General features: G+C 63.2%; 1 protein-coding gene across 41 annotated transcripts in view; it reads left to right on the top strand.

The window, feature by feature from the left end:
• The window catches only part of NCOR2 (nuclear receptor corepressor 2), a 205,793-nt gene extending 178,841 nt beyond the window's left edge, over positions 1 to 26,952 (top strand). For 14 of the 41 annotated variants that reach the window (XM_070275478.1, XM_070275480.1, XM_070275487.1 and 11 more), the window contains 23 exons: positions 250 to 352; positions 588 to 692; positions 967 to 1,070; positions 4,086 to 4,236; positions 6,451 to 6,591; positions 6,966 to 7,052; positions 7,661 to 7,956; positions 9,322 to 9,676; positions 10,717 to 10,938; positions 11,555 to 11,806; positions 12,618 to 12,767; positions 12,927 to 13,082; positions 13,173 to 13,380; positions 15,848 to 16,389; positions 17,436 to 17,585; positions 17,812 to 17,957; positions 18,421 to 18,614; positions 19,435 to 19,584; positions 20,193 to 20,341; positions 21,097 to 21,150; positions 23,845 to 24,066; positions 25,136 to 25,315; positions 25,816 to 26,952. In XM_070275478.1, coding sequence (XP_070131579.1) covers positions 250 to 352; positions 588 to 692; positions 967 to 1,070; positions 4,086 to 4,236; positions 6,451 to 6,591; positions 6,966 to 7,052; positions 7,661 to 7,956; positions 9,322 to 9,676; positions 10,717 to 10,938; positions 11,555 to 11,806; positions 12,618 to 12,767; positions 12,927 to 13,082; positions 13,173 to 13,380; positions 15,848 to 16,389; positions 17,436 to 17,585; positions 17,812 to 17,957; positions 18,421 to 18,614; positions 19,435 to 19,584; positions 20,193 to 20,341; positions 21,097 to 21,150; positions 23,845 to 24,066; positions 25,136 to 25,315; positions 25,816 to 25,997 — 4,299 coding nt within the window. In that variant the 3' untranslated portion in view covers positions 25,998 to 26,952. The remainder of the gene's footprint in view (positions 1 to 249; positions 353 to 587; positions 693 to 966; positions 1,071 to 4,085; positions 4,237 to 6,450; positions 6,592 to 6,965; positions 7,053 to 7,660; positions 7,957 to 9,321; positions 9,677 to 10,716; positions 10,939 to 11,554; positions 11,807 to 12,617; positions 12,768 to 12,926; positions 13,083 to 13,172; positions 13,381 to 15,847; positions 16,390 to 17,435; positions 17,586 to 17,811; positions 17,958 to 18,420; positions 18,615 to 19,434; positions 19,585 to 20,192; positions 20,342 to 21,096; positions 21,151 to 23,844; positions 24,067 to 25,135; positions 25,316 to 25,815) is intronic. The other 27 variants (XM_070275507.1, XM_070275506.1, XM_070275492.1 and 24 more) reach the window with 22 other exon arrangements.
• The last annotated feature ends 348 nt before the right edge of the window (positions 26,953 to 27,300 follow it).

Genomic DNA, 27,300 nt, shown 5'->3' with positions numbered 1-27,300 from the left:
CCAGAGTGCTCACGTACACCGTTCCCTTGAGGCTGCCCGGGTCACAGTGGCCACTGTGGGGGGCCCGAGGCTTGTCCAGGGTCACATAGCGAGCAGCAGGTTGGAGACCCGAGCCCGGCCTCTCCGACCTGCGTGTGACCCTGAGGCTCCCCTCCTCTTTGGGCCCTCGTAGTGGGTGTTGGGCACTCAGGCTGGGCATGTGGCAGAGGGACTGTGGGGGCCCTGTGACCTATGACCTCTGCCCCCCAGGGAATGTCAGTGCAGCTCCACGTCCCGTACTCAGAGCACGCCAAGGCGCCCGTGGGTCCCATCACCATGGGGCTGCCCCTCACCATGGACCCCAAGAAGCTGGGTAAGGGTCCGGGCCCCCCACCTGGGTGTCCCGGGCTTGGCTCCTGCTGTGTCCGTGTGGGGGTTAGGGGAGGGCAGCTTGGCCCGTGGACTCGGCCCAAATGTGGGGGGCGCGGGTGGCACTCTGATGCCCTCGCAGTGCTGGCCTCAGCCCTTGGCGGGTTGGGGGGGCAGCCCTGCACATCCTTGCGTGTCCCTGTCCCAGCGGCTCTGCTCACTCTCTCTCCCGTCCCCAGCGCCCTTCAGCGGAGTGAAGCAGGAGCAGCTGTCCCCACGGGGCCAGGTGGGGCCGCCGGAGAGCCTGGGGGTGCCCACGGCACAGGAGACGTCCGTGCTGAGAGGTGAGGGCAGGGGGAGGGTGTGGGGCTGGCATCTGCCTGCATCCCCGTGGCTGCCCCTCTGCTCCCTGGAGGCTGGAGGCAGGAATGGGATCCCTCATCCAAAGCCTGCTGGGAAGGTCCAGCGGCCCCTCCACAGTCGTCCCCCTCGCCGTTTAGGGGCACGGGGGCCTCTGCGCTGAGACACCCAGGGGGACTTGTGGGTCACAGTCCGGTGGCTCTTGGGACTCGGGCAGGTCTGCAGACACCGCTTAAGCCCCTGTGTCCTGTCTTCCAGGGACGTCTCTGGGCTCAGTCCCGGGAGGAAGCATCACCAAGGGCATCCCCAGCACACGGGTGCCCTCCGAGAGCCCGATCACCTACCGCGGCTCCATCACGCACGTAGGTGTCCTGGGGCCGGACCGGGGTGGGACGGCAGGCAGCGCCCCCAGATGCAGCCCTGGCCGTGGGCAGAGCAGCAGGCAGCCCGTCTGTCCCCTCCGGCCTGGCTGCACGGCCCCCGCCGCGAGGGAGGGGTGGATGTCGTCTGCGTGGAGCCAGGCTCTTCGGCGCTGAGAAGAGCACAGCTCGCTGCCCCAGGAGCTGGCGTGGCAGCGGGAGGAGGCAGACTGGAGGGTGTAGACGGTTAAGAGCCGAGATGATTTCAGAGCAGCCGGGGCTTCCACTGAGTGAAACGCTGTGATCAAGCGCGCCCGGGGCTGCCCAGGCCATGTAGACGGCGAGTGGGCAGAGCTCTCCGCCGCCTGTGCCCTGTCGGAATCTCAGGGAACAGCACCTGCGAAGGCTGAGAGGTGGGAGGGGCCCTGGCATCGCAGGGACAAGCAATGGGGCCGTGGGCCTGGAGCTGGAAGAGGAGGCGTTCAGGTCAGATCGTGGGGGCCAGTGAGGGGGTCCGCAGGCCCCCCAAGCCCGGGCTGCCTTCACAGGGTCCGTGGCCGCTTCTGCGCTTGAGCTGAGCCTGCCCCGCCCACCATGCTCCTCGTGTGCCATGGTAACCCTCCCATTCTGCATGTTTAGTCCCGGATAAGAAAGAGGTTTCCTTGTGTGTAGCCTGGCCTGTGGTGCCGGCAGCCAAGGGCTGCAGCCGGGAGCTCCAGCGCGCTCGGCTCCACCGTGGGGAGGGCAGGACTGGCTGGCGACGGCTGCCTGTCCACGGCCTTGCAGGGCGCCGTTCGCAGCTCCCACCTCCCCCCGTCAGGGATGGGGCTCCACCTCTGTCTGACCGAGGTCGGGGCTCCCCGTGCGCCCCGGATCTGTTTAACTCTCTCCTGCCTGGCCATGGGACAAAGGAGGCCCCACCGCCTCCTGGGGCCCTTAGCACCCGAGCTTCCCTTCCCCCGGCTCCAGACAGGACGCTTCACGTTGCTACTGAGTCCACGCTGTCGGCCTCTGTCAGAGATGAGACGGCCACCCGCGGGTGGAGCCTGAGGCACGTGGCCAGTAGGCAGTGGGCTGGCATTTGTGCCCGGCTGTGTGGCTCTGGAGCGGGGAGCCAGAACGCACACATGCACGTGCACAGATGCACACGCACAGACACGCACACACACACTCGCAGGGACACGCGCGCACACGGTGGGGGTGAAGCTCCAGGCCGCACGGTGGGGTGTTTCCGACCCGAGCTGCCTCGTCCCACTGCGGAGGAGTCTGTCAGGCCCCGTGCTTCTCTGAAACCTATAGGTTTTGAAATCACAAGCTTTCGAAGGCACCTTCTCTGAGCGCAGGGCAGGTACCTTCAAGACCAGGCCGGGGGCACAGGCTCCCCCCTCTGCCACGTGCGCACTCCAGCAGGGGCTGACTCGGTTTCCCCTGCGGTAAAAGTACTCCTCGCGCGGTCGTTCCCGCAGTGTCGTTTGGGGTTGAAAGTTGATGTCTGAAGTTCCAGACCTCCGACTGCCCCCGCTCCCAGGTGGCCGTGACCAAACCATCGGTCATACACACCTTCGATTGTTTCTGGAAGAAGGTGGCAGCTGCCAAAACGCGTGAGCCTCAGACTTTCCCACAGCCTCGCGGGCAGGGAGTGATGAAATCCATGCACTGACCACACGCGCACGCACACACAGGCACACACAGGTATGCGCGTGAACACACACAGGGACACACACAGAGACACACAGGGGCACCCATAGGCGCACACACAGGCGCGCACACACACAGACACCCATTAGCTCAGCGGGCACTGGCAGGCAGGGCCCACATGTCCCACCGCGGGCTCTGGGGAGCCTGCTCTCTGGCCTGGCACTCCGCCCTCTTCGAGGGGAAGCTCACCAGGGCTGCACCGGGAGGCCCCAGGCTCTGGTCCTCGCAGCAGGCCGTAGGTGGAGAGAACTCCACGATCTCAGGAGTTTGAACATACTGTCCCGAAGTTGAGGGGCCTCCAGCCTCGCTGGGTTTCTGTCCTCTGTTCATGGCCCAGAGAACACGCCCAAGGCGGGATGCTCCCCATGTGGCCAGTTCTCTCTGCTTGAATTCATCCCCTCCCCAGGAGCTCACTCCCTCTAAGGCAGTGCCTCTCGACTGGGCAGTTTTGCTCCCCTCGGGACATTGGGCAGCATCACGGGACATCTGTGGTTGTCATATCTCGAGGGGCATGGATTGGGGAGGCACGGTGCTCTCCTGGCATCTCGTGTGTGGGGCAAGGATGGCACTAAACATCCGACGATGTCCAGGATGGCCGTGCCACAGAGGGTCATCTGGCCCCCGTGTCACAGTGCTGAGCGTGAGAACCCCGGGTTAGAGCTCAGGTTGCTGGTGTCCTGCCCTGATTTGATCCCCATCCTGGTTTGGGAAAGCAAAGTGAAGGACACACCAAAGTCACAGGCCCAGCACAGGTCCCCAGGTCCCATGTGCCCACCCTGACTGTTGCTGATCGGATGTCACGGCTCTGGGAAAGGAAGACCACATGGTACAGGCTGGAGCACGGACTCCGGGGCCAGGCTGCCTGGGTTCCAGTCCCAGCTCTGCCCTTCATTAGCCAGATGACCCTGGGCAAAGTCACCTAACCCCTTGGTGCCTCAGTTTCCCCATTTGAAATAGGCATAAAAATAGCACGTGCCACAAGGTCGTTTCTAGTGTTAAACGGGCCGATGTGTAGAAAGAGCTCAGTGTGATGCGCCTCATGCAGGAGACACTTGATCAGTGCTCCTTGCTGTTAACGTTGCTGACGTTGCTTTGTTCCATGTGGTTGTGTTCTGCTGGCTCTGCTCCCCCTTGTGAAGTGGTGGATGTGTGCACACACGTGTGCATTGGTGGACACAGCACATGTGAACACATGTGCATGTGTGGATTTGCAGGGCACACGTGTATGTGTGTGCTGGGTCGTGCCCACGTCACGTCTGGCGAGCGTGAGGGGTCCCCAGCCGCAGCGTGCCGGGTGCTCACCCCCTCCCCGCCCCCCAGGGCACTCCTGCCGACGTCCTGTACAAGGGCACCATCACCAGGATCATCGGCGAGGACAGCCCGAGCCGCCTGGACCGCAGCCGGGAGGACGGCCTGCCCAAGGGCCACGTCATCTATGAGGGCAAGAAGGGCCACGTCCTGTCCTACGAGGGTGAGTCCTCGCGAGAACGGCCATGGGGGCTGGGGGAGCAGGGGGGAGCCTGGCCAGAAAGGTGGTCACCGGTCGCTTGGTCTTCAGTGGGCGCTGACCGTGTGCTGGGGCTGGGGTGCAGCGGACGGAGCCCTTGGAGCACCCGGGCCACACGAGGTGCAGGCAGGGAGCCGCCTTGTTGGTTTCATGTCTTGGAAACTGCCCTGTCCAGCCTGGCTCGTCCCCACACCCCAGGCTTTGATGCTCCTGGAGTTGATCAGAGAGGAGGGTCCAGAAAAGCGTGGTCGGGGTTACAGGGCAGCCGGCTGTCTTGGGAAAGCTAGTCTGGGGGAGCCCATGGCCCGCCCGTCATCCTCGAGGGGTCGAGAGCCAGGGTAAAGGGTTTTGTCCTGTTTGCCAGATGGGGAGCTGAGGTACATGGCGTCCAGTGGGCCTGCTGTGTGGCCACCTTCCTGATCCCTCCAGAAAAGGAGGCCTGGGGTTGAGGGGGAGGGTGTCTGGCCCACTGAGGTGGCTTCACAGGGAGGCAGGGCTGGGTGACACCAAGAAACACAGTCAGGGAGGTGGTGACCTCTCCGTCCTTGCAGGTATGCAAGCCAGCAGCGGGTAAGGCTTGGCCATGGCTGCCTCTCGCTCTGCCCAGTTCTTTACAATTTAGGAAACAAACTGTGGCCAGCCTTGCTAGAAGCGTAGTGGGGAAACTGAGGCCCACAAAGCAGAAGCCCAGGCTCACCCCGCCAGGCCTCCAGCCCAGCACCCTTCTTCCCAATGCTATGCTCTCCTTGCAGGTGGCCATGCAGGCCTGATGATCAGAGTGGCCCTGCCCCCGTGTGCCCCAGGCCCCACTTAGCGGCCGTCCGTCCTCCCCCTTCCCGGGCTCTGGGCTGCACCCTGGGAGCCCTGCCGGGAAGGAGTCAGGGAGCAAAGAGCTGGTCGTGATTGCTGGCAGCCCTGGGTGCCCGGCTGTGCGGGGAGAAGCTGCTGATGGGCGGCCCTCTCGGTGCTGGACGTGGCGCGCCCTCTGCTGCTCCTCCTCCGCGTACGGGCCGCGGCGCTTTCCTCTCCGTCCGCCCACTGTGCCCGCCCCTCCTCTGTCCTGGGAAGTGGAGGTGGGGCCGTGGCTCAGGACATGGGCCCCTGCTGCCCGGTGGGGAGACAGCCCTGAGGGCAGGCCATTAGCTGCATCTTTGGCGTCAGCTTCAGGACCAGCCGAGTGCCCTGGGGGATGGCCCTGGGAGGGCCGACGGAGGGGCCGGCAGTCCAGGTGTTGTGGGCAGAGCGAGCGCGCCAGGTGGGCTCTCACCTCAGGCCTCAGGCCGGTTCTTGAGCCTCTACGGGCCTTAAGTTCATCATCCGCCAAATGGGTTTAAATCAGGGCTTTTAATTTCCCATGTGCTTCCTGGGCCGAGTGACTGAGGAGGGCAGGGGCCTGGTGGGAGCGACCGTCGTGTCCCCAGGGGCACCTGCCACTCTGTTCACCAGCACTGACTGTCACCCCGTGTGGCCTGCCCCTCGGGGCGTCAGGGAGCCAGTGAGCCCGGCCCACGGTCCCCAGCCCCTCGGGGCTTCTCCTGGCGTGACACCACCTCTGCCGTGGATCCTCCTTGTCCCTTCCCTCCCTCCCCCAGACACACACCCTCCCCATGTGGCTTGTCGCGGCGCACATACATTTGTGTTCATGCATGTGCACGAGGACACAGGAACACTGGTATGTTTGTGCACATGGCCTCACTTGGTTCTCAGTGGCACACGTGCACACACCCTCGTGCACACACACAGACCCACATTGACACACAAACGGTCGTGCGTACCCAGTGTGTTCATACTCTGCCAATGCATCTTTCCTCACACGCGTGTGAGTGCACATGTTCATATCACATTGGCACCTGCGCGTGGATGTGTTTGTGTGCAGACTTACGTGCCCGTGCGTGGTCAGAGGCGCACACCTCCTCTCCTACCACAGCCTGGTGGGCCGGGGCTCAGGGTGCAGGAAGCTTGCTGGCCTCACCCTCTGCAGGTCGCCTGAGAGACAGGCCGGGGGGCCAGTGGGCAGGCAGCAGTTCCTTCGGCAGGGGTCAGCAGAGCCGTGACGGGGCCTGCGGACGTGCCTCTGGGGACTCCTGCAACTGGCCCCGGCCAACTGGCTAGTCCTGGGCCCTGTGCACACAAGCCCCCATGGCCAGCCCATCACCGTGAGCGTGGACTTCTTTCCAGGTGGCATGTCCGTGTCCCAGTGCTCCAAGGAGGACGGCAGGAGCAGCTCAGGACCGCCCCACGAGGCGGCCGCCCCCAAGCGCACCTACGACATGATGGAGGGCCGCGTCGGCAGGGCCATCTCCTCGGCCAGCATCGAAGGTGGGCGCCCTGCCCACCTGCCCCCTCCAGTGGACACGGCAATGCGAGGGGGCCTGGGCTCTGCCCCGGGGGCATCCCAGCTCACTGCTGTGCCGGCCGTGAAGAGGGGACTCTCCCCGCGCCCCCTGGAGGGAGGTGGTGGGACGGTTGGCCCCGTTTCACAAAGAGGAGAACTGAGGCTCAGTCCGGAGGCGGCGCAGGGCCCAGGCAAGGGGACGCTGGCTTGCCAGGTCCTCTGCCGCCACCAGCGTCATCATGGGGACTCTCGTCAGTGCCCGAATGTACCCACTACCTAGAGGGGCGGCTGTAGACCCTGGCCCCCCTGCCCAGGGCTGGCTGGGGGACCAGCAGCAATGCCCTCACCTCTCTCCCAGGGCTCATGGGCCGCGCCATCCCGCCTGAGCGACACAGCCCCCACCATCTCAAGGAGCAGCACCACATGCGCGGCTCCATCACGCAAGGTACCGCCCCGCACTCTGCCCGCGGAGATGAGGGCAGCCCGCAGTCGGGGCGGGCAGGAGGAGGGACGTCCCGGGGCGCCGGGGCACTCAGGCCAGTCCATGGACGGCGTGTGACACGCGTGTGCACAGCCGCTACGTGTACAGCGGAAATGCAGAGCAAAGGCCTTTTGTAGTTATCTGAAGCCACGTGCCACCCCTCGCCCTCTGCCTTGTGGGGGTCGTTGGTCAAGCACCTGCTGTGTGCTTGGGGCTGGCCCCAGCGCGAGCTGTGTGTTATCTGACGGCATGGTCTTGGTGAGGGAGGGACAGCCAGTAGGAGGACGGAAGAGGGCGGCTAACTCGTCCAAGTGTTCTTGGCTGGTCAGCGGCGAGCCGGCTGCTGTGAGCCCCGATTTATGCTTTTTATGAATATTCATGAGTTGGTGAGGTGTTTTCTTCAGTATTCCTGTTTTGTATGTGAAGATGCTGAGGCTCAGAGAGGTCGAGTCATGTATTCAAGGTCACACAGCAAGAGAGGATTTGGACCCCAGAATCCGCTAGTGTGGAGGCCCCAGGTTAGGGTGGGGGGGGGGTGCAGACGTGAGGCCAGCGCCCGTTCACCCCGGCAGGGATCCCGCGGTCCTACGTGGAGGCCCAGGAGGACTACCTGCGTCGCGAGGCCAAGCTGCTGAAGCGCGAGGGCACGCCGCCACCGCCCCCACCCCCACGGGACCTGGCCGAGGCCTACAAGGCCCGGCCCTTGGAAGCCCTGGGGCCCCTGAAGCTGAAGCCGGCCCACGAGGGCCTGGTGGCGACAGTGAAGGAGGCCGGCCGCTCCATCCACGAGATCCCCCGCGAGGAGCTGCGGCGCACGCCCGAGCTGCCACTGGCGCCCCGGCCGCTCAAGGAGGGCTCTATCACGCAGGTACGGGCACTGGGCGGGCCAGCCAGGGCCGGGCAGGGGCTGCTGGGTGCTGCCCTGGCCTCTGCAGACGGGGAAACTGAGGCGCAGGGCCACACAGCTGCCGGTCACTGGGCGTCCGTTCTGGATACCATGCTGAGGGCTTTGCATCCGTGACCTCGTTTGATTGTACAGCCTGATGAGGTTCATACCCAGTATCCCCATTCTTCAGGTGGGGAAACTGAGGCCCAGAGAGGTCCAGCAGCTTGCTGAGGCCTCAGAGCTGAATGTACTGATAAACGGCTGCTGTAGATCGAATCCTCAGTGTGGTCCAGGTGCTGCCCGAGGGCTGGGCGTCGTGCCTGGTTTAGCCCTCACAGCAATGCTCGGGGGTAGTGCTCTTACTGTCCCCATTTTATTGGGGAGTAAACTGAGGTTCAGAAAGGCTAAGTCACTTGCCCAGGGTCACACAGCAAGTAAGTGGCAGTTATGAATCTCGAACACAGATGTACCTAAATCTGCAGCATCTTTCCTCCTTGGCGTCCACTCCTGTTGGGCCCCCTGTGGTCCTGGCCCCCAAAAGGCCGTGGCCCGGTAGGGGAAGATGAGCCCCGATTGTGAGGAGCTGGTTAGTGGGAACCTCCTAAGGGCCTCTTTCCCTTCACGTGGTCAGGGTGGGCTGACATGAATGAGGACGGAGCCTGGGAGCCGACCCGGCGCCGCGAGGCTGTGAGGCGGAAGCTCTGGGGAGGGGTCCCACTCGGTAGAGCGCCTGGCGCCTGGGAGAGGACGGAAGCAATGGGAGACCATCGAGTGCCAGGGACGGGTTTGGCTGGCAGCCCCTGGGCAGCTACACAGCCGTTGGCAGGAGTCCACCATGGAGCCAAGGCCAGGATGACTCTAGAATGTTCTTTTTTAAAATGAGGGCGTTTCCGCTTTCTATGAGAGTCATTGAGACGTTCCTGAGTACACGCGGAGGCCTGTTCCTGGCAGAGGCCCAGGCACGCGGTGCGCCCATGCGTCCATCTAAAGGGGTGGGTCTCCCCCGGGGCCGGCTGGGACCAGTTCCTCTGCCGCCCATCCTGGCCGAGGGCGCTGCCCTGCTCCCCGCGGCTCTGGGCAGGCCGTGGAGGGTCCCGGGCTGACCAGGGGCAGGTGTAGGCCCACCTGGGGGCGTTGAGTCTCGAGGAACCCCAGGGCGCACGGGGGCTCCCCCGCTCGCTCCAGGAAGGGCTGACCTCTGCACGCCGGGCCCCCTCTGCAGCCCCCGCATGGCTCTGGGGCTGGGACCAAGGGCCGGGACAGGCCGGCAGGGCGGTGGTCAGTGGGGTGGCCACAGGCGGAGTGGAGCTGCTGTTGCGCCCTCCATCGTGTGCCCCCGTCCCCCAGGGCACCCCGCTCAAGTACGAGCCTGGCCCGGCCCCCGTGGGCGCCAAGAAGCACGACGTGCGCTCCATCATCGGCAGCCCCGGCCGCCCGTTCCCGCCCGCGCTGCCACTGGACGTGATGGCCGATGCCCGGGCGCTGGAGCGCGCCTGCTACGAGGAGAGCCTGAAGGGCCGGCCCACGGCCGTTGGCGCCGCCGGCGGCTCCATCACACGGGGCGCCCCAGTCATCGTGCCCGAGCTGGGCAAGCCGCGCCAGAGCCCCCTGACCTACGAGGACCACGCGGCGCCCTTCACTGGCCACCTGCCACGTGGATCACCGGTGACCACGAGGGAGCCCACACCGCGCCTGCAGGAGGGTGCGTGCAGTGGGGCGGGGCCCCCTCGGGAAGCCGCCTGCACGGCTGCTGTCAGCTTAGGCTGGAGACCAGGGGATCTCGGCCGCGTCCACACCGAGCTCGGGAGTCTGCCCCCTCCCTGCCCTCCCGGGCCAACCCGATTCCCCCCGGCCCCCGCTACTCCACTCTGTTCTCCTTTAATCTGCTCCCCAAATGGCAGCCAGAACACTTTTTTGAAAAATTTACATCATTATGCCACTCTCCTGTTTGAATCTTTCTAGTGACTTCTCACTGCACGTACAAAATAATCAATGTTTTGGCCACGGCCTACAGGACCTGGCCCTGCCCACCTTCCTCTCCCTGCCCTTTATCTGCCCAGGCTCAGCCAGACGGGTCCCTCCTCTCTGCTCCTTGATGTCACTCAGCTGGGTCTTTGCTCAGGGCCTTTGCACATGCTGTCCCCGCTGCCTGAAATGCCGCCACCTTTCAGATCTTTACCTGCCTGGTTTCTTTTCATCCTTCAGGTCTCTGTTCAGTGTCCCATCCTTGGGGAGGGTTCTCAGGACCAAACCCCCCCTTCTGGTCCCATTCTGTCACATTTTAAAATGTTCTTTAGAGCATTTGTCACTCTGAAATTCTTAGTTGATGACTAGTTTATTGTCTGGCTCCCGCATTAAATGTGAGCTCCGTGGGGGCCGGGATTGGTGTGTGTCTGGTTCTCAGGGGTAGGGGTCGCCCCCACTCCTAGTCAGTGCATAGGGTAGAGGTTCTGTAAATATTTCTTGGTTGACTGAGTGAATGAATGAACAGGGAACAAATGAAAAAAGAACAAATGAATTTTTTTTAAAGAACTGAGAAAACAGAAGCCAACGAGTGAATGAGTAAATAAAAGAAGAGACGAGCTGGGGACAGGGGAGTGGGAGAGCGGAGAGGGCTGGACCCAGGTCCCGGAGGTCCCGCCCTCAGTGGCTTCCCGGGAACACTGGCCTCGGCGGGCCCCACACGGGCTGGGACGGCTGTGGCACGGATGTCACCCAGCCCCGTTCGGCCCATCCCCACAGGCAGCCTCTCATCCAGCAAGGCGTCACAGGACCGAAAGCTGACGTCGACGCCCCGCGAGATCGCCAAGTCCCCGCACAGCGCCGTGCCTGAGCACCACCCCCACCCCATCTCGCCCTATGAGCACCTGCTTCGGGGCGTGAGTGGCGTGGACCTGTACCGCGGCCACATCCCGCTGGCCTTTGACCCCACCTCCATACCCCGCGGGATCCCCCTGGATGCAGGTGATTGTCCCCCGACCCAGGGAACCCCGCAGCAACTGGAGATGGTGCACGGGGGCAGGACTTCATCAGTGTCTGCCCAGGGTCTCCTTGGGCGTCAACTAGGCTCCGCTAGGTGGGGAAACTGAGGCCTAAAGGTGGGGAGACCCAACAGTGCAGTCAGGCGGTTGAACGGTCTAGTTAGAACCGAATTTCCCAGGCGTCTGAGGGATATGCTGGGTTAAACATTTCTTCATTGTTTGCTTTTCCTGTGGGACTTACCAGTGCCTTTAAAATTGCAAACATATTGACAGAGGGCTCAAGTGTGAGCCTCGCCCAAAGGGACCTGTTTGAAATGCTACTGTTCAAAGGATGCCCCCTTAGGCACTTGAGGGCTCTGCGCTTTTGTGCCCTGTGTTGGGAGAGCTTCAATGCAAAGAAGATTGTCACTGAGAGGCCCCCGCATGTGTTTTGGGGAGCAAAAGTATTCCCACTTCCAGGCCCCCAACTCTGTTTTGTGGGGGGCGTTTTGGGAGAAGCGGTCAGGATGTGGGGCTGGGGGGCATCGAGACAGGCAGGGTGTCGGCCCCGGGCCCGGGCTGGGCCGGGCCGTCCTGACCTTGCCCCCTTCTCCCCGCAGCCGCCGCCTACTACCTGCCCCGGCACCTGGCCCCCAACCCCACCTACCCGCACCTGTACCCGCCCTACCTCATCCGCGGCTACCCCGACACGGCGGCGCTGGAGAACCGCCAGACCATCATCAACGACTATATCACGTCGCAGCAGATGCACCACAACGCGGCCACCGCCATGGCTCAGCGCGCCGACGTGCTGAGGGGCCTCTCGCCCCGCGAGTCCTCGCTGGCGCTCAACTACGCCGCCGGCCCGCGAGGTGGGTGGCCCGGTGCTTCTGGGCACGTGGGCGGGCAGACCACCTCCATCCGGAATTGGCCGTAGGCCCAGGCCGCCCAGGCTCGCTTGGGAGTGCAAAGGACATGCTCACACCCAGGCATGCTCATGTGTTCTTGCCGAGGTGTCTAAAGTGTGGTCACCATAGCGGTCTGGGGGTATGGCCGCTCTGAGAGCATGCGCTGACCTGGCTGGGGTTAGAGTCGTGTGTGCTGTGGGCACAAGTGTGCGTCTGATAGCTGTGCAGATCCTGGATGCACACACGGGGTTGTGCACGTGCCTGTGTGTGCTCCTGGTAGCCAGGGTCTTTGGGGTTTGGGGAAAAAAAAGAAAAAGGTGAGGCTGAGTTTCTAGTCCCTTGAGTTTCAAACAGCCTGTGGTTGCTTTGCACGTGTGTATTAAAGTCACCTTTGAGGATACTTCTGGAACGTCCTTCTGGAAAGGCCAAGTGCTAGTGAGGGTCTCCTTAGAAAACAGGTCACACGGGTATCTCACATGATGGGGGTCGAATACAGGGAGCCAGTCGTCCAGGGTCAGAGTCTGATGCAGCAGAAGGGCACGCCGAGCTGTGCAGGAGGCCACTGCAGGACACCACCACTGCTAGGGCTCGGAGCACAGGGCATGGCACCGTGGGAACCTGGCATTCACAAAGGGTCCCCTGGGCCCAGTGCTCAGACTGGGGAGGGAATGGCCGCCACGCTGCCACTCCTGCGGGCGTGCAGCACTGCACCGGGTGGGCTGGCCCCTCTTCTCCCGCTATGGCCACAGCCGCCCGGCCCCACCTTCTCCCGCAGGCATCATCGACCTGTCCCAAGTGCCACACCTGCCCGTGCTGGTGCCCCCGACACCAGGCACACCAGCCACCGCCATGGACCGCCTCGCCTACCTCCCCACCACCCCCCAGCACTTCAGCAGCCGGCTCAGCAGCTCCCCGCTCTCCCCAGGTAACAACCCTGCCCCCATCCTGGGTCAGGACCCTGGCGTCCGAGGAAGGTGCCTGAGCATCTTCAGGGAGATGCCTTGCACTTGCTGTTCCACCCCAGAAGCCAAGTCCAGGCCCTTCCTGAATCCTGGGGCTGAGTCGCACACCTTTTGGTTTCCAGGAGGTCCCAGTCACTTGACAAAACCCACCGCCACATCCTCTTCTGAGAGGGAGCGGGAGCGGGACCGGGACCGAGATCGGGAGCGCGAACGGGAGCGCGAGAAGTCCATCCTCACGTCCACCACGACAGTGGAGCATGCGCCCATCTGGAGACCCGGTAGGCCATCAGAGACCCCTGCCCGGAGCCCTGGGGGTCCTCACGGGCCACGTGACGCCTGCTCCCTCTGACACCGCGGCCTGTCACCAGGTACGGAGCAGAGCAGCAGCAGCGGCAGTGGCGGGGGGAGTGGGGGCAGCAGCAGCCGCCCCGCCTCCCACTCCCACCAGCACTCGCCCATCTCACCCCGGACCCAGGATGCCATCCAGCAGAGACCCAGTGTGCTGCACAACACGGGCATGAAGGGCATCATCGTCTCCGTGGAGCCCAGCACGCCCACGGTCCTGAGGTGGGCCAGGTTGGCACAAGGGAGGGGACAAACTGTGGGTGGGTGGTTGATGGACACAGGTTGGTGTGTGGATGGACAATTGGGTGGGTGGATGCACAAGTGGACCAATGGGTTGGCAGATAGACGGGAGGGTGAATGATGGGTAGGTGAGCAAGTAGATTGATGGGTAAATGGGTAGGAGGTAGGTGGGCAGGTGGATGGAGGAATGACTAGATGATGGGTGGGTAGGCGGAGGGATGAGTAGATGAGAGGATGGATGGGTGGGTAGGTAGATGGGAGGTGCATGGATGGGTAGATGGATGAGTATATATAGAGATGGGTTAGATGAATGGGTAGGTGGACAGACGGATGAGTGGATGGGTAGATGAATAGGTTATAAGTGAGTAAGTGGCTGGATGACAGGCGAGTAGATAGATGGATATGTGTGTGGTAGTAGATGGATGGGTGGCTGGGCTAGATGAAGGGGTGGGTAGGTGGGTGGGTGATGAGTAGATAAATGGGTAGGTGGGTGGATGGATAGATGTTTAGTTTAGATAGGTAGGTGAATGAATGCGTGGATGGAGGATGAGTAGATGGGTGAATGGATAACTGAATGGATGGAGGTTGGGTTAGATGGGTGAGTAGATAGGTGGATGGATGGGTAGATGGGTGAGTAGAGAGACGATGGGTTGGGTAGGTGGATGATGAGCCGGGTAGATGGATAATGGGTTGAGTAGATGGGTCGATGAGCAGGTAGATGGATGGATGAGGGGGTAGATGGGTGGATGAGCAGGTAGAGGGATGGACGAGTGGGGAGGGGGTGGACGAGCGGGGAGAGGAGTGGACGAGCGGGGAGGGGGTGGACGAGCGGGGAGAGGGGTGGATGAGCGGGGAGGGGGTGGGTGGAGGGATGAGTAGGTGGGTAGGTTGTCAGGTGCAGGGGTAGAGTCTGTGGAGAGGAGCGGGGAGACAGTGAGGGAGGGCTGTGAGGACAGATGCCTGGGCCCCCGGAATTCAGCAGGGCCGTACAGGGAGGAGATGGTGTCTCTCTTGCCTGGACAAAGTGCAGAGGTCCCCTTAAGGTGGGAGAGGCTCCACAGGCCCCATAGATGGCGGCTAGAGTCCACTTACTCTTGTGACAGGCCCAGTCCCCCTCTGGTGACCGCCCCCCCAAGGGTATTGGCAGAGCTGCTCACGTAGGGGGCTTTCTCAGTGCCCCTCCCTGCCCAGGGACCTGCTGGGAGGCAGCTGCTTCTCCCACAGCGAAGTGCCCATGCCCACAAGCACCCCTCCTTTGGCTGCTCTAAGTTGTACCCACCCACGATTCCAATGTGAAAACGCCGCCTTTGTTTCCTAGAAGCGTCGGCCTCCCCCTGCTGGCTCAGGTACCAGCAGGTACACGAAGCAGAAGCCCCTGGCTGCTTCGAGCACAGGCTCCGGGCACAAGCGCACGTACAGAAGCCCGGTGTCTCTCCACACAGCACAGCCGATTACAAACCAGACGGGAGAAGCGAGGCCTTTCCCAGTGACAGCTGCGGAGGGAGGCCCTGGGAGGGAGAGCAAGCTTGCCTCACGGGAACACTGGGCTTGACCCGGAGGCCTCCAGGGTGGAGGCAGGCCGGCTCGTGTCCAGGCCTCAGCGTCCTCACCTGCGAAGTGGGCGCAGTTACACTTGCCGTGTGAAGATCAGGGTGTCCCTCTGTGCATTCCTCCTCCCTGGTGGGCCTGCTGTGGGTCTCCTGCCCTGCGCTGGGTGTTGGGGATGTGGTGATGGCTGATGCAAGCCCTGCCCTCCTGGGGCTGTGGTCTAAACCAAGACGGCAACTGGGGAGGCTGCCTGGAGGAAGAGGCACTTGACTCGAGAACAGCCAGAGCCTGCCCTGCTGGGGTGCGGAGAGCGCTCCCGGCAGAGGGGACGGCAGCCCTCCCAGGGAGCCCCATGTGGTCCCTGGTGGCTGGGCGGGAGAGCTAGCCCTGCTGCCCTCTCCTCTGACCCCATTCCATTTCCTTCTGTGTCCTGAGCAGCCCCGGCTCACATGCCAGCTCCTCAGAGAGGCCGCAGCCACCCTGCCTTAGTGCTTCCTTGACACGCTCTCCTTTCTCCCCGAGTTACCGCCCCCGACAGGTCTACCCTCTGATAGGGGTTAATCCATCTGTTAACGTGTCCCTAGTCTGTCTGCTCAACTAGAACACTAGCCACTTGTGTTCCCACGGCAGCCCCAGTGTCTAGAACAGTGCCTGACGCGTCGTACGTGCTCCATAGGATATTTTGGAATGATGGAATGAATGAATGAATAAATGAAGGGGGTAGATAAGGTTATGCCACACAGGGTCTCCCAGGACCCGTCAGGAGGGTGCATCTATTCTGGGAGCAGTAGGGAGTGGGGACATTATCCCAGGGCAGCGGGAACTCATCAGGGGTCTCGGAGTGAGGGAGTGACCCTGCCCCAGCCACCTGGGCCCCCGCAGCCACCTGACCCCCTCTCTCCTCCCCCAGGTCCACCTCCACCTCCTCGCCTGTCCGCCCAGCCGCTACATTCCCCCCCGCCACCCACTGCCCGCTGGGCGGCACCCTTGACGGGGTCTACCCCACCCTCATGGAGCCTGTCCTGCTGCCCAAGGAGGCCCCGCGGGTCGCCCGGCCCGAGCGGCCCCGTGCAGACACCGGCCACACCTTCCTTGCCAAGCCCCCGGCCCGCGCCGCGCTGGAGCCCGCCTCGTCCCCCGGCAAGGGCTCGGAGCCCCGGCCCCTGGCACCCCCCGGCTCCAGCCACGCGGCCATCGCCCGCGCCCCAGCGAAGAGCCTCGCGCCCCACCACGCCAGCCCGGACCAGCCAGCGCCGCCCGCCCCGCCCGCCGACCTGCACCGGGAAAAGACTCAAAGTAAACCCTTTTCCATCCAGGAATTGGAACTCCGTTCTCTGGGTAAGACCACTCTGACAGCGGCCACCTTCATAGACGCGATAATCATGCGTCAAATTGCTCACGATAAAGGGCCGCGAGAAGGAGGTGCGCTGGCCGCCGACTCCCCTCGCGATGGTAAGCCTTCCGCCCTGCGCCCGCCCCCCGTCTCGTGGCCTAAAGATATTTCCAGATCTCTGCTGCTTATTTTTCCCCTGTTTTTCGTTGGTTTTGGTATTTTGTTTTTAAACCCGTCTTCGTCGATTGCACGCTCTGATGACTCCTCCAGCTGCTGCTCCCCGGTCCGGGGGCACCCCATCATTTGCACATCGTTTTATCATGATTTTTTTTTTTGGAGTTTCGCTTTTTTTCCTTTAATGAATGGATCTGTGATTCTGACTTCGATTGCGCCTCCCATCTCCCCCTGCGCGCCTTCGTCTGGGGAGCGGGGAGCCAGCTCAGGCGGGTGCCCTCTGCCTGCTGCTGCCATGGGGGGATGAGTTTGGTTTGGGGGGCGCCTGCCCGTGAGGCAGATGGTGCAGGAGAAGACGGGGAGGGAGGGAGCGCCCCACTGCCAGGAGCTGGGAGCCCGACCCCTGCATCCTGCTCAGGTCACGAGGGGTCTTGGGGATGTCCTGGCCCCGTGTGCCCTTGGTGACCCAACACCTGATGTCCCCGGGGGAAAGGGGGTGTCCCCCCACCTCTGGTCCCAGCCCAGGGCTCCTCTGCTGGACGCGGGGCTGTGGGGGCCCCCAGGACCTGAGGGTCACCTCCTGCCACACCCCCTGCTCACTCCCTCCCAGCCTGTCACCGCTGCCCCTTGCTCACCCCCACATTGGACTCACCTTCTCCCCGCAGCCCCCTCCGTGTGGGTCCGCCTGTTTTCTGGTCTGTGTTTCTCTCAGTCTCTTTGGGCCTGTCTCCCCTGTGTCTCAGGCTCTGTGTTTTTCTCCGTCTTCTTGTCTCCCTCTCTCCCTGTCTCCCTCGCTCCCCCACATCTCCCTTTCCCTCCTTTCTGAGGTGCCCCCACTCCTGGCCACCAGCACCCCCTGCTCTGGCCCCCTTCCTCTCTCCATCGGCCTAGCTGCCCGCTCCGGCCTGGGGGCCCAGCCCCTGTGGGAGGGCAGGGGGAGGGGTGGTCCTGGCCCTCCCGCCTCGGCTGACGCTGGCCTCTCCCGCTGTAGGTTACCACGGCAGCAGCTACAGCCCCGACGGGGTGGAGCCCGTCAGCCCTGTGAGCTCGCCCAGCCTGACCCACGACAAGGGGCTCCCCAAGCACCTTGAGGAGCTTGACAAGAGCCACCTGGAGGGGGACCTGCGGCACAAGCAGCCAGGTGGGCCCCAGGGGACCACCCATACCCCACTCACCCCAGCCCTGCGAGGTAGGGACAGTCGCTTGCTACCCATCACACAGGTAGGAAAACTGAGGCGCTAGAGGAGGAGGAATTGGCCGGTCCCACAGCTCAGCGGGCTGAGCTGGGCCTCAGGGACAGCTGCCCCAGCCAGGCACGGGTCTCGCCCGCCCCTCCCACACCCTGACCAGCTTTGCTCTGCCCGCAGGCCCCGGGAAGCTTGGCGGCGAGGCGGCACACCTCCCGCACCTGCGGCCGTTGCCTGAGAGCCAGCCTTCATCCAGCCCGCTGCTCCAGACTGCCCCGGGGGTCAAAGGTCACCAGCGGGTGGTCACCCTGGCACAGCACATCAGTGTAACTACCCTTCTCTGCCCTTGCTCCTGGGTGGGACCAGGGCCAAGGGAAGGGGGCGTCACACATAGCTCCTTGGTCTAGTGGGTAAACTGAGTCCTGGGGGTGTGGCCTGGGGATCCGGGGGTTGGTGAGGACAAGCCATGGAGCCTTGCCAGGGATCCTAGAGCCTCAGACTCCGGCTGTAGCCACCTCTCATCCAGCTGATGGTGTCTCGGGCACACCAGCCTGCCGTCCTCGTCATACATGTGCTGGCCAGGGGAGTCTGACCATCCTGGGGCTGCCAGTGTGAGACCACTAGCCGAGCCCCCGCCCTGGGCATGTGGGCAGGCCTGAGGCACCCAGGGAGCCAGCACCAAGTGGGGTTCTGCTGCCAGAGCTCAGTCTAGCCTTCATCCCATCCAGAAGGTTCTGGAGAGGTGGCTGCCGCCTGACCTGCACCTCTCCCCCGACCCTTGGCCCACAGGAGGTCATCACGCAGGACTACACACGGCACCACCCCCAGCAGCTCAACACGCCCCTCCCCGCTCCCCTCTACTCCTTCCCTGGAGCCAGCTGCCCCGTCCTGGACCTCCGCCGCCCACCCAGCGACCTCTACCTCCCGCCCCCAGACCATGGCGCCCCGGCCCGTGGCTCCCCCCACAGCGAAGGGGGCAAGAGGTGAGCGGGGGCAGGCGCCCTGGCCCGTCGGCCGCTGGGAGACCTTTGTCAGAAGGTTGAGCCCAGCAAGGTGCGAGGCCCGCGTGGTGCCATCCCACAGTGGGGATCACGGCCCAGGCACTGGGGAGTTGGCTCAAGGTCATGGCACTTAGGGATGATGGCCGGTGCTTTTATGCCACTTGGTGGCTTCCAGGCATGGAGCTGAATACTTTACACGTCAGCCGGGGTTCTCACCACGGCCCCAGCAAGTGTAGGCAGCGTTGTCCCCATGCCACAGATGGAACAGCTGAGGTCTGGGGACTAAGCACACTTGCCCACAAGGACACGGCCAGCAAGGGGCAGAGCGGGGATTGGAGCCAGAGATGTGTGCTCACACACACACTCACCCCTGGGACACTGGGGGCTCGGGGGGTCGGAGCGGAGAGGGGAGAGGAGGGCCCCGCTCAGGATGCAGGGAGCCGTTCTGGGGGGGGGCACCGCGTGAGCAGGCACGCGGCGGGGAGATAGGGGGACGTCTTTGGAGGAATGGGGTGCCTGGCATCGGGCTGCAGCAGGGGTCACAGGCCGGCTCAAGCTGACAGCCTGTTCTTGTACTGTCCGCGAGCTGACGGCAGGTTTACATTTTTAAAGGGTTGTAAAAAAAGGAGACTGCAGCAGGGAGCCCATGCCTGACCTGTTCACCACCAGGCCCTTTCCTGGAAGGGCGAGCTGCGCCCCAGCTGGAGGGAGGCAGGGCTGGATGGGAGTGGAGGGCCGGCTGCATCCACGTGTCCCACGGGAGGGAGAGCTCTGACCACAGCTGGGCCCTCTCTCTGCCCAGGTCTCCAGAGCCAAGCAAGACGGCGGCCCTGGGTAGCGGCGAGGATGGCATTGAGCCTGTGTCCCCGCCAGAGGGCATGGCAGAGCCAGGGCACCCCCGGAGCGCCATGTACCCGCTGCTGTACCGGGACGGGGAGCAGGCGGAGCCCAGGTACCTTCATGGTGCCCACCCCCCCAATACTTGGGACTTGGCCCCTTGCACCCCGTGGCCTCCATCCACCCCCGTGCGGTTGGGGGGCTGACGAGGGCTTCAGTGCACAGCCGGGAGACCTCAGACCTGCTCAGCAAATGTCACACGCTTGGGGGCCCCCGGTGGCAGCCTCCCATGCCCCCGGCTGGGGTCTTCATTGCCAGCTCTTGTTAAGGATCTGAGAAATAATGAGCTAAGTATGCTGGACCAAACGGGCTCAGGGGTCGGTAGACGCAGAGAAAAAAAGTCAGGCCTACTGGCTTTGGGGGAAGACATGATCTGAGTCCACTTCCAGTTCCAGAGGCCCTTTTCAGGGGGTCGCTGTTGCAGCTACACAGCTGTGGCCCACCAGGGCAGCTGGGGCTCCCCAGACACCCTGAGCCCCAGAGTGGGTGAAATGCAGAGAAGAGGTTCGGAGACGTGGTCCCTAAGAGATGAGCGATGCAGGTGTGGGGGCGGGGAAGCTTGGTTCCATCTTTCTAAGGCAGCTCAGGTAGTGAGTGCCCCGTCCTCAAAGGGGAGCAAGCTCAGCACCAGGCGAACTGACCTGGGGTGTCTGGTCCTTGCAGCAGGATGGGCTCCAAATCCCCAGGCAACAGCAGCCAGCCGCCGGCCTTCTTCAGCAAGCTGACCGAGAGCAACTCCGCCATGGTCAAGTCTAAGAAACAGGAGATCAACAAGAAGCTCAACACCCACAACCGGAACGAGCCGGAATACAGTAAGGGGCCGCAACCCCCCAGAAGCAGGGTCCACCTGCGGGGCTGGGGGCCGGCATGCGGCAGAAACCTCAGGGTGCCTCCTGAGCCAGTGCACCACTGACCACCTCTCCTGCCGCCCTTCAACCCCTCGTTCGAGCAGCCCCAGGGCGTCTTTCTTCACTGGCATGGGAGGTCACACCAGAATGGTGCCGGCGCGCACTGGGTGCTCAGTGAATCCTTGCACAGATGGGTCTGAGCTAAGGCCCATACGAGGCACCAGGGATTGGGGTCAGATCCGCCCAGGGCCCTGCGTGTCCCCTGTTGACGGTGCTCATCACGTTTGTGACTTTTCCCCCATTTATGTGCTTTTTGCACGGAAGTCTGCCATCCTCAGCACGGTGTTGGCACCTGGCAGCTCCTCTAGAGCGTGAGTGGGGAACGAGTGAACAAGGACTCGGCCACCGCCCCTGGCCTCCAGGAGCCTCCTAGCTGGGGGGTGCTGGGGCCTTGCAGAGGCCTTGCTCCTTTGGGGCTGGATCAGCAACCTTGCAGACAGTTCCTGGCCCAGGCTGGTCACACCACAGGCCCCCGGTGAGCGGCACCGGCTGGCTGGTTAGAAACGCAGAGTCTCGCCCGCCCCAAGCCTGCTGCCTCCATCTGCCTTCAGCGAGGTCCCAGGGTGCTCCTTGCCCAGACCGGACAGGGCACGGGTGGGGCAGGTGATGTCCCAGGACTCGTGGGCCCGTCGGCCTCACCCCTCTTGTCACCCCCCCAGATATCGGCCAGCCGGGGACAGAGATCTTCAATATGCCTGCCATCACCGGAGCAGGTAATCCTCCGCCTCCCCTGTCACTCTGCGCCCTGGGGGTCTCAGGCTGGCTGTGTGGGACCTGGAAGGAGACTCGGGGAGCCTGGCCTTCAAGGTCACTGGGGCCCCTGCCCCAGCTGCACTGGTGACAACAGGGGACCATTCTTTTCAAACTCATCCTCCTGTCCGGCCCTGTGCTGGGGCTGCAGACTCGCACAGAAGGCCGGCAAGCCGGTGCGGGAAGCCTCTGTCTGAAGTTCAATTCCGAGGCCTCCTGCTGCTAGTACAGTGTCAGATGGACACACAACATCCGGAAACTTCCCCGGCTCATCTGCCGGGCCTCAGGTGGAGGCTGGAGCGGGTGGACGGGCACTGGCCTGTGTCTGGCGTGCACAGGCTCCCCTCGGGGGCCACATGGGCACAGACAGAGCATCAGTTTTACTTAAAAATTCGAGCCAGGGAGCTGTGGGAACCGTGCAGATGTGTTATGGAGATGAGTGTAAAATCCGCACACATTTTTAAGCTAAAACTTAAGGCTTCTATGATATTTTGGTTTCTGGGGACCCTGGGGGTTGGCCCTCAGCCTCCAGTGGGGGCCACACTGTGTATTTCTGCTGCCTCCGTGGAAGCGTTGGGTGGGGCTCTGGGAGGTGCCTCGTAGAGTCTGGTGCAGAGCGACGAGCCCCAGCAGATTCGGGGCTGCCACCCGCCCCCGTGGGCCAGCCCCACCCCGTGGTGGAGGAGCCAGGACATGTGCCGGCTCCGTGTGTGAGCCCCGGCCCTTCAGTGGGAGCCCGAGGGCAGAGGGAGCAGGGCCACCATGCTGACCTTCCCAGGGACGTCACGGTCTTTGGGCCCCGGGAATGCAGTGAGCCGACTGTCATCGGGCCATCAGGGTCTCCGTGTGGGGGCCTCGATGGCCGTGTCTGTCTCCCCAGAGACTAGACTGAGGGCTTTGCTGAGCCTCAGGCCACAGGGAGGAGACAATTTGGTCGAAACAACAAGATGGTTGGCAATGAAGGTTTCTGGAATGTTCCAAATCTTGACATAGGCGATAGACACACAGGTACATTCGTATGTAGAAATTTGCACAGTGGCACAATGACAGTTAGTGCCAAAACTTGTAAGTAAATTGTATTTGAGCTTTTTTTTTAAAGCTGTTTAGTCCACACACAAGCCTTTGCCCGGCCCCGGTCTCTGCTCGTGTACCCTGCTGCAGACTCTCCCTTTGTCACGGGAGAGGTCAGGCCACCCACCTGCACCATCGGATCATGGGCCGTGGCCTCGGGTCATAACGTTTTTGATGCTAGGACGAAAAGCGAACAGGAGACGCTCAGGACCCGTCCTCCCACATCATTTTTTCCACTTCCTGGTGTTTTCTTAGTGTGCAGGAGCGAAAATGTCTTCTTTTCCAGCACTCACCCTGCTGGCAATTTTGCTTTTTCTTGACGGACATGGCTTTTGGTGTTTTTTAAAAAGTGCCAGTGAAAAGTGGCCAAGACGCAGCTAGAAAGGTGGAGAGGGCGTCCCTGGCCACAGACGAGTTTGAGAGTGAAAGGAAGAAAAGAAAGACCAAACATAGGCGACAGACGGCCGCGACAGAGGTGCGGTGTACAGGCCGCTGTGTCACCCCAGCCTCGCAGGAGCCGGCAGTCTCCTCGACTCGAGCGAGGGGTCAGAAAGGCGCGTTGTCTCGCCACTTGGTGTTCCTGTGGTTCGCTCAGAGCACAAGTGTTAAAATTAGTGAAAATACTGCCCGACAGCAGGCGGTGTGGCCTGAGTTTCGTGGGAAGTATCTGAAAGAGTTTGGTTGAACCAAAATGCTGCAGAGAGATGCATTTCCCGGGGTTCGCAGAAGTGCCCAGAATGGTTCACAAGAGAAAGAAAGGGTCAGAAAACCTCGTCACGAGAAAAAGGGGCTTAATTAACGTGCCTCTATGGCGGGGTCTGCAGGGAGCCTTTGGGACCAGTTTGTTGATTCGACCACTTTGTGACGGGGGGCCGGGCGGGGGTGGTCACGCGGTTGTCTCCAGCTCTGCCCTGTCCCCTGCACGCACCGTAACTGCATGGCTGCGACCCCAGCTCATCGTCCGTCTCTGCACTCTTTCTCCTCGTGGCTCCCGGGCGGGAGGAGAGTCAGGCCCAGCTGTGGGGGCGGGTGGGGGGCTGAGGGTCCCAGGCCTCGTGGCCTGGGTCCTCAGGGGACAGCAGGAGGACTGTCTGGTCACCTTCCCTCCCTGGGTCTCTTCCCCAGCCCCCGCCAGCCCTGGGGAACGAGGGTGGACCACACCCAATACCCAGCTCTGGCTTGACTTAGTTTCCCGGAGACTCCTCCCCAAACAGGGCCCCCTCCCCATGATTTCCCCGCCACTTTCCCTCTTTGTGAGGCCACTTGGAATTTAAAATAAGAAGCAGCCCCAGCTGGGATTAGGGGTCTCAGGGAGCTTCTGAATCCCCAGAAGGCAGAGCAGGAAGGAGGCTGGGCGGGGGGCGGTCTGACCTCCCCCAGGGGTTCCTAAGAGCTTCCGGCCCCAGGCAGAGGGAGCCCCCACCCCATCCCCACCTGCAGGAAGAACGGGGGGGCTAGGGAAATCAACGTGTTGCTTTGCCGAAATGTGCTCACTGTGTCTTCTCTCTTCTCCCTCTCCCCCTCCGCTTCTCTCCCCCCTCTCTCCGTTGTCCTCTGGCCCCCGTGTGTGTGTGTCTCTCTCCCAGGCCTTATGACCTGCAGAAGCCAGGCGGTGCAGGAGCATGCCAGCACCAACATGGGGCTGGAGGCCATTATTAGAAAGGCGCTCATGGGTAAATATGACCAGTGGGAGGAGCACCCGCTCGGCGCCAATGCTTTTAACTCGCTGAATGCCAGTGCCAGCCTGCCCGCTGCTATGCCCATAACCGCTACTGACGGACGGAGTGAACACACGCTCACCTCGCCAGGTCTGCAGGCTCCTCCGCCTTGGCCCTCCAGCCCCGCCCCGTCTGTCCCCTACCCAGTGTCATTAATCCTCGTGCCTCCGCGTCCCTCTGACCAACCCCTCCAGCTTTGGAGCTGTGACTCTATTTTTGTGCGTGTCTGACGTGGTTCTGGGGTTGGCTGATCCCGGGCTGGGCGGGCCCCCGAGCCTCCGGCCCCCCCTCGCCCACCAGGCCCCCAGGAGCTGCTGCTTTCCTACCATTGCTCACACTGCTGCCCCAGCCCTGCCCTGCCTTCCTCCCTGCTGGCCGCAGGTCCCCAGGAGGCCCGCGTCCTGGCCCCTCGTGTGTCTTCTTGCGGGAGATCAGGCTGGAGCAAGGACCCACCTTCTCTGTGTGGATTAGGGGGTCCCTAGGCTCATGGCAGCCAGGCCCGTGGGCTCAGCCTCGGCGGGGGCCACCGTGCGTGTCCTCAGCTGGCCCTCGGGCCTGAGGGGGAGAAGACCAGTGTCTGTGTGCCAGCCCCAAACTCAGATCTAAGTCGGGGAAGCCAGAGGGGCCTGCTCTCCCTCTGGCCCAGGTCCCTAATCGAGACTATCGATTTGCATATCAGAGCAAGGAGATCTCAGGCCCATCAGTTCGACGCGGACACCGCGGCTCCAGAAGTTTCTGGACTTAGTGGGGGCCCAGGCCTGGGCTCGGGGTCCTTCCTGGCTTCTCCAAGAGGGCTCACAGCCTGCCCAGCCCCGGCACAGTCCTGGGGCAGTGGTCAGGGTCAAGCCAGAGGCCTGAGGTTTCGTGCTCGGGGTGTCAGCCCCTGAGTGGGTGGATGGGCCGCAGGGCAGCCTGAGGGGGCTTCGCAGACCGTTCAGCCGCCGCCCCTGCTAGACTCTCCCCTCCAGGGTCCAGGCGCGAGCCCAGGTCTGGCCGCGTGGCCCCCCTCCTTGGCTTCCCGGGGGTCGAGCTGCTGATCTCCCTCCGTGGGGGCCCCGGGAGGCAGGCAGCTGGGGCCTCACCCACCCCCACGCCCGGCTCCGCTGTGGGAGGGCTGGCCTCGGAGTCCAACGTGGCTCTTCCCACGTGTCCCCTGCAGGTGGCGGCGGGAAGGCCAAAGTCTCCGGCAGACCAAGCAGCCGGAAAGCCAAGTCCCCGGCCCCGGGCCTGGGGTCCGGGGATCGGCCGCCCTCCGTGTCCTCGGTGCACTCGGAGGGTGACTGCAACCGCCGGACGCCGCTCACCAGCCGCGTGTGGGAGGACCGGCCCTCGTCGGCAGGTGGGCCGCCGAGCTGGGCCCAGGCTTCCGACAGTCGAGTCGGGAAGCTTTGGACGGGGCCCAGGTGGAGGGGAGGGGTGGTGAGGCCACGAGGGAGGCCAGCTTCTGCCCTGACCAGAGATGGCGGAGGACGAGGAAGCAGAGAGCGGGCTGCGGGCAGGGCTGAGCCCAGGGTCCCAGGGGTCACAGGGGAGCTGAGCTTTGTTTGTGGGGAGCCCCTGGGAGGTTTAAGTGGGGAAGTGCCCGCTCCAGTGTAGGTCGAAGGACCCCTTGGCTGCAAGAGAAACAGACCCCAGGGGAAGGGTGGGCGCGAGGAGGTCCAGGCGACAGGCGGCCGAGGCCTGAGTGGGGGCGGTGGTAGAGGTGGGCAGAGGTGAGAAACCCCCGGGGGTCAGGAGGGGCTGGGACAAGGCCCCAGGGCCCCATGTGGTGGGCGGGTGGGCCCGGGGCGGCTGCTCTGCTCACTGGGCCTCCTGGGCATCTCTCGGTCTTGCCGGCAGGTTCCACGCCATTCCCCTACAACCCACTGATCATGCGGCTGCAGGCAGGCGTCATGGCCTCCCCGCCCCCGCCAGGCCTGTCGGCGGGCAGTGGGCCCCTCGCCGGCCCCCATCACGCCTGGGACGAGGAGCCCAAGCCGCTGCTCTGCTCGCAGTATGAGACGCTCTCCGACAGCGAGTGACTGTCCGAAGGGGTGGGGGCGGCACTGGCACCCGGCCAGCGGCCCGAGCAGCCGGGCGGGGGGGCGCGACTCCCCCACCGAGGAAGGAGCCCCTGAGTCTGCCCGCCGCCCGTCCGTCCAGAGCCGGCCTCCTCGCCTGTCTGAAGCCTTAACTACGACTCCCGCCCCGGGCTGGCCCTGTGCAGTGACCTTACTCAGGGGATGTTTACCTGGTGCTCGGGAGGGGAGGGGGCCGGGACGGGGGCATGGTGGGCGTGTGGTGGCCACATGCTCGCAGCCGGGGCGGCCAGGGACCCAAAGCAGGATGACCACGCACCTCCCACGCCACTGCCTCCCCCCTTAACGCATTTGGAACCAAAGTCTAAACTGAGCTAGCAGCCCCTGCACCCCCCCGCCCCCATCCCGCTTAGCGCTCTGGACAGACAGACACAGGCCCTGTCCAGCCCCCAGCGCTCTCGTCCCAGTCCCCATGGGCTGCCCCAGCCAACGAGACTGCTGGAAACCGTCAGGCCAGATGGGCGGGCGACAGGGCCAGGTGCGGCCTGGGGCGAGCGGCTGCTCCAAGGAACTGGTCTGTTTTTCACACATGGTTGCCGCGGCAGTGGGAAGGGCAGGCAGGTGTAAATGATGTATTGGTTTACAGGGTATATTTTTGATACCTTCAATGAATTAATTCAGATGTTTTACGCAAGGAAGGACTTACCCAGTATTATTGCTGCTGTGCTTTCGATCTCTGCTTACCGTGCAAGAGGCGTGTGCTGGCCGACAGTTGGTGACCCCGTCGTCCGCAGGACCCAGGGGGGCGGGGCCCCAGGCCCACGAGCCCCCCGTCCTCCCTCCCTCCCTTCCTTGGGCAGAATGAATTCGATGGGTATTCTGTGGCCGCCACCTGCGCACGGCGGTGGCGCGCTGTCATTTACACACGTTGTTCTCATTAAAAGCAACTTATACTCCACTCCCAGAGGCTTCTCTCTCTCTCGCCAGGAGGGCAGGCGACTGGCGAATTGGGGGACGGTGGGAGTGTAACTCTGGAGGGCAAAGGGAGCATCCCCTAACTCACGGCTTGTCCCCTTTGCTGGAGAATATTTACCCCACGGTGAGGACGTCACATGAAGACATCAAATAGTCACACCCGTGGCTAGAGTATTGGATATTTATATCCATGAGGACGGTGTCACATATTCACAGCTATGGAGATGGGTATCCTGTGTCACACGGTGAGCGTATCAAATATTTACACCCGTGGTGAGTGTATTAGATACTCACACCCGTGGCCAGGCCGTCCACACCCACGGGGAATACA

Source organism: Equus caballus, chromosome 8 (genome assembly GCF_041296265.1).
Source record: "Equus caballus isolate H_3958 breed thoroughbred chromosome 8, TB-T2T, whole genome shotgun sequence".
NCBI lineage: Eukaryota > Metazoa > Chordata > Mammalia > Perissodactyla > Equidae > Equus > Equus caballus.
The sequence above is the reverse complement of the archived record's forward strand: the minus strand, read 5'-3'. Positions and strand labels throughout refer to the sequence as shown.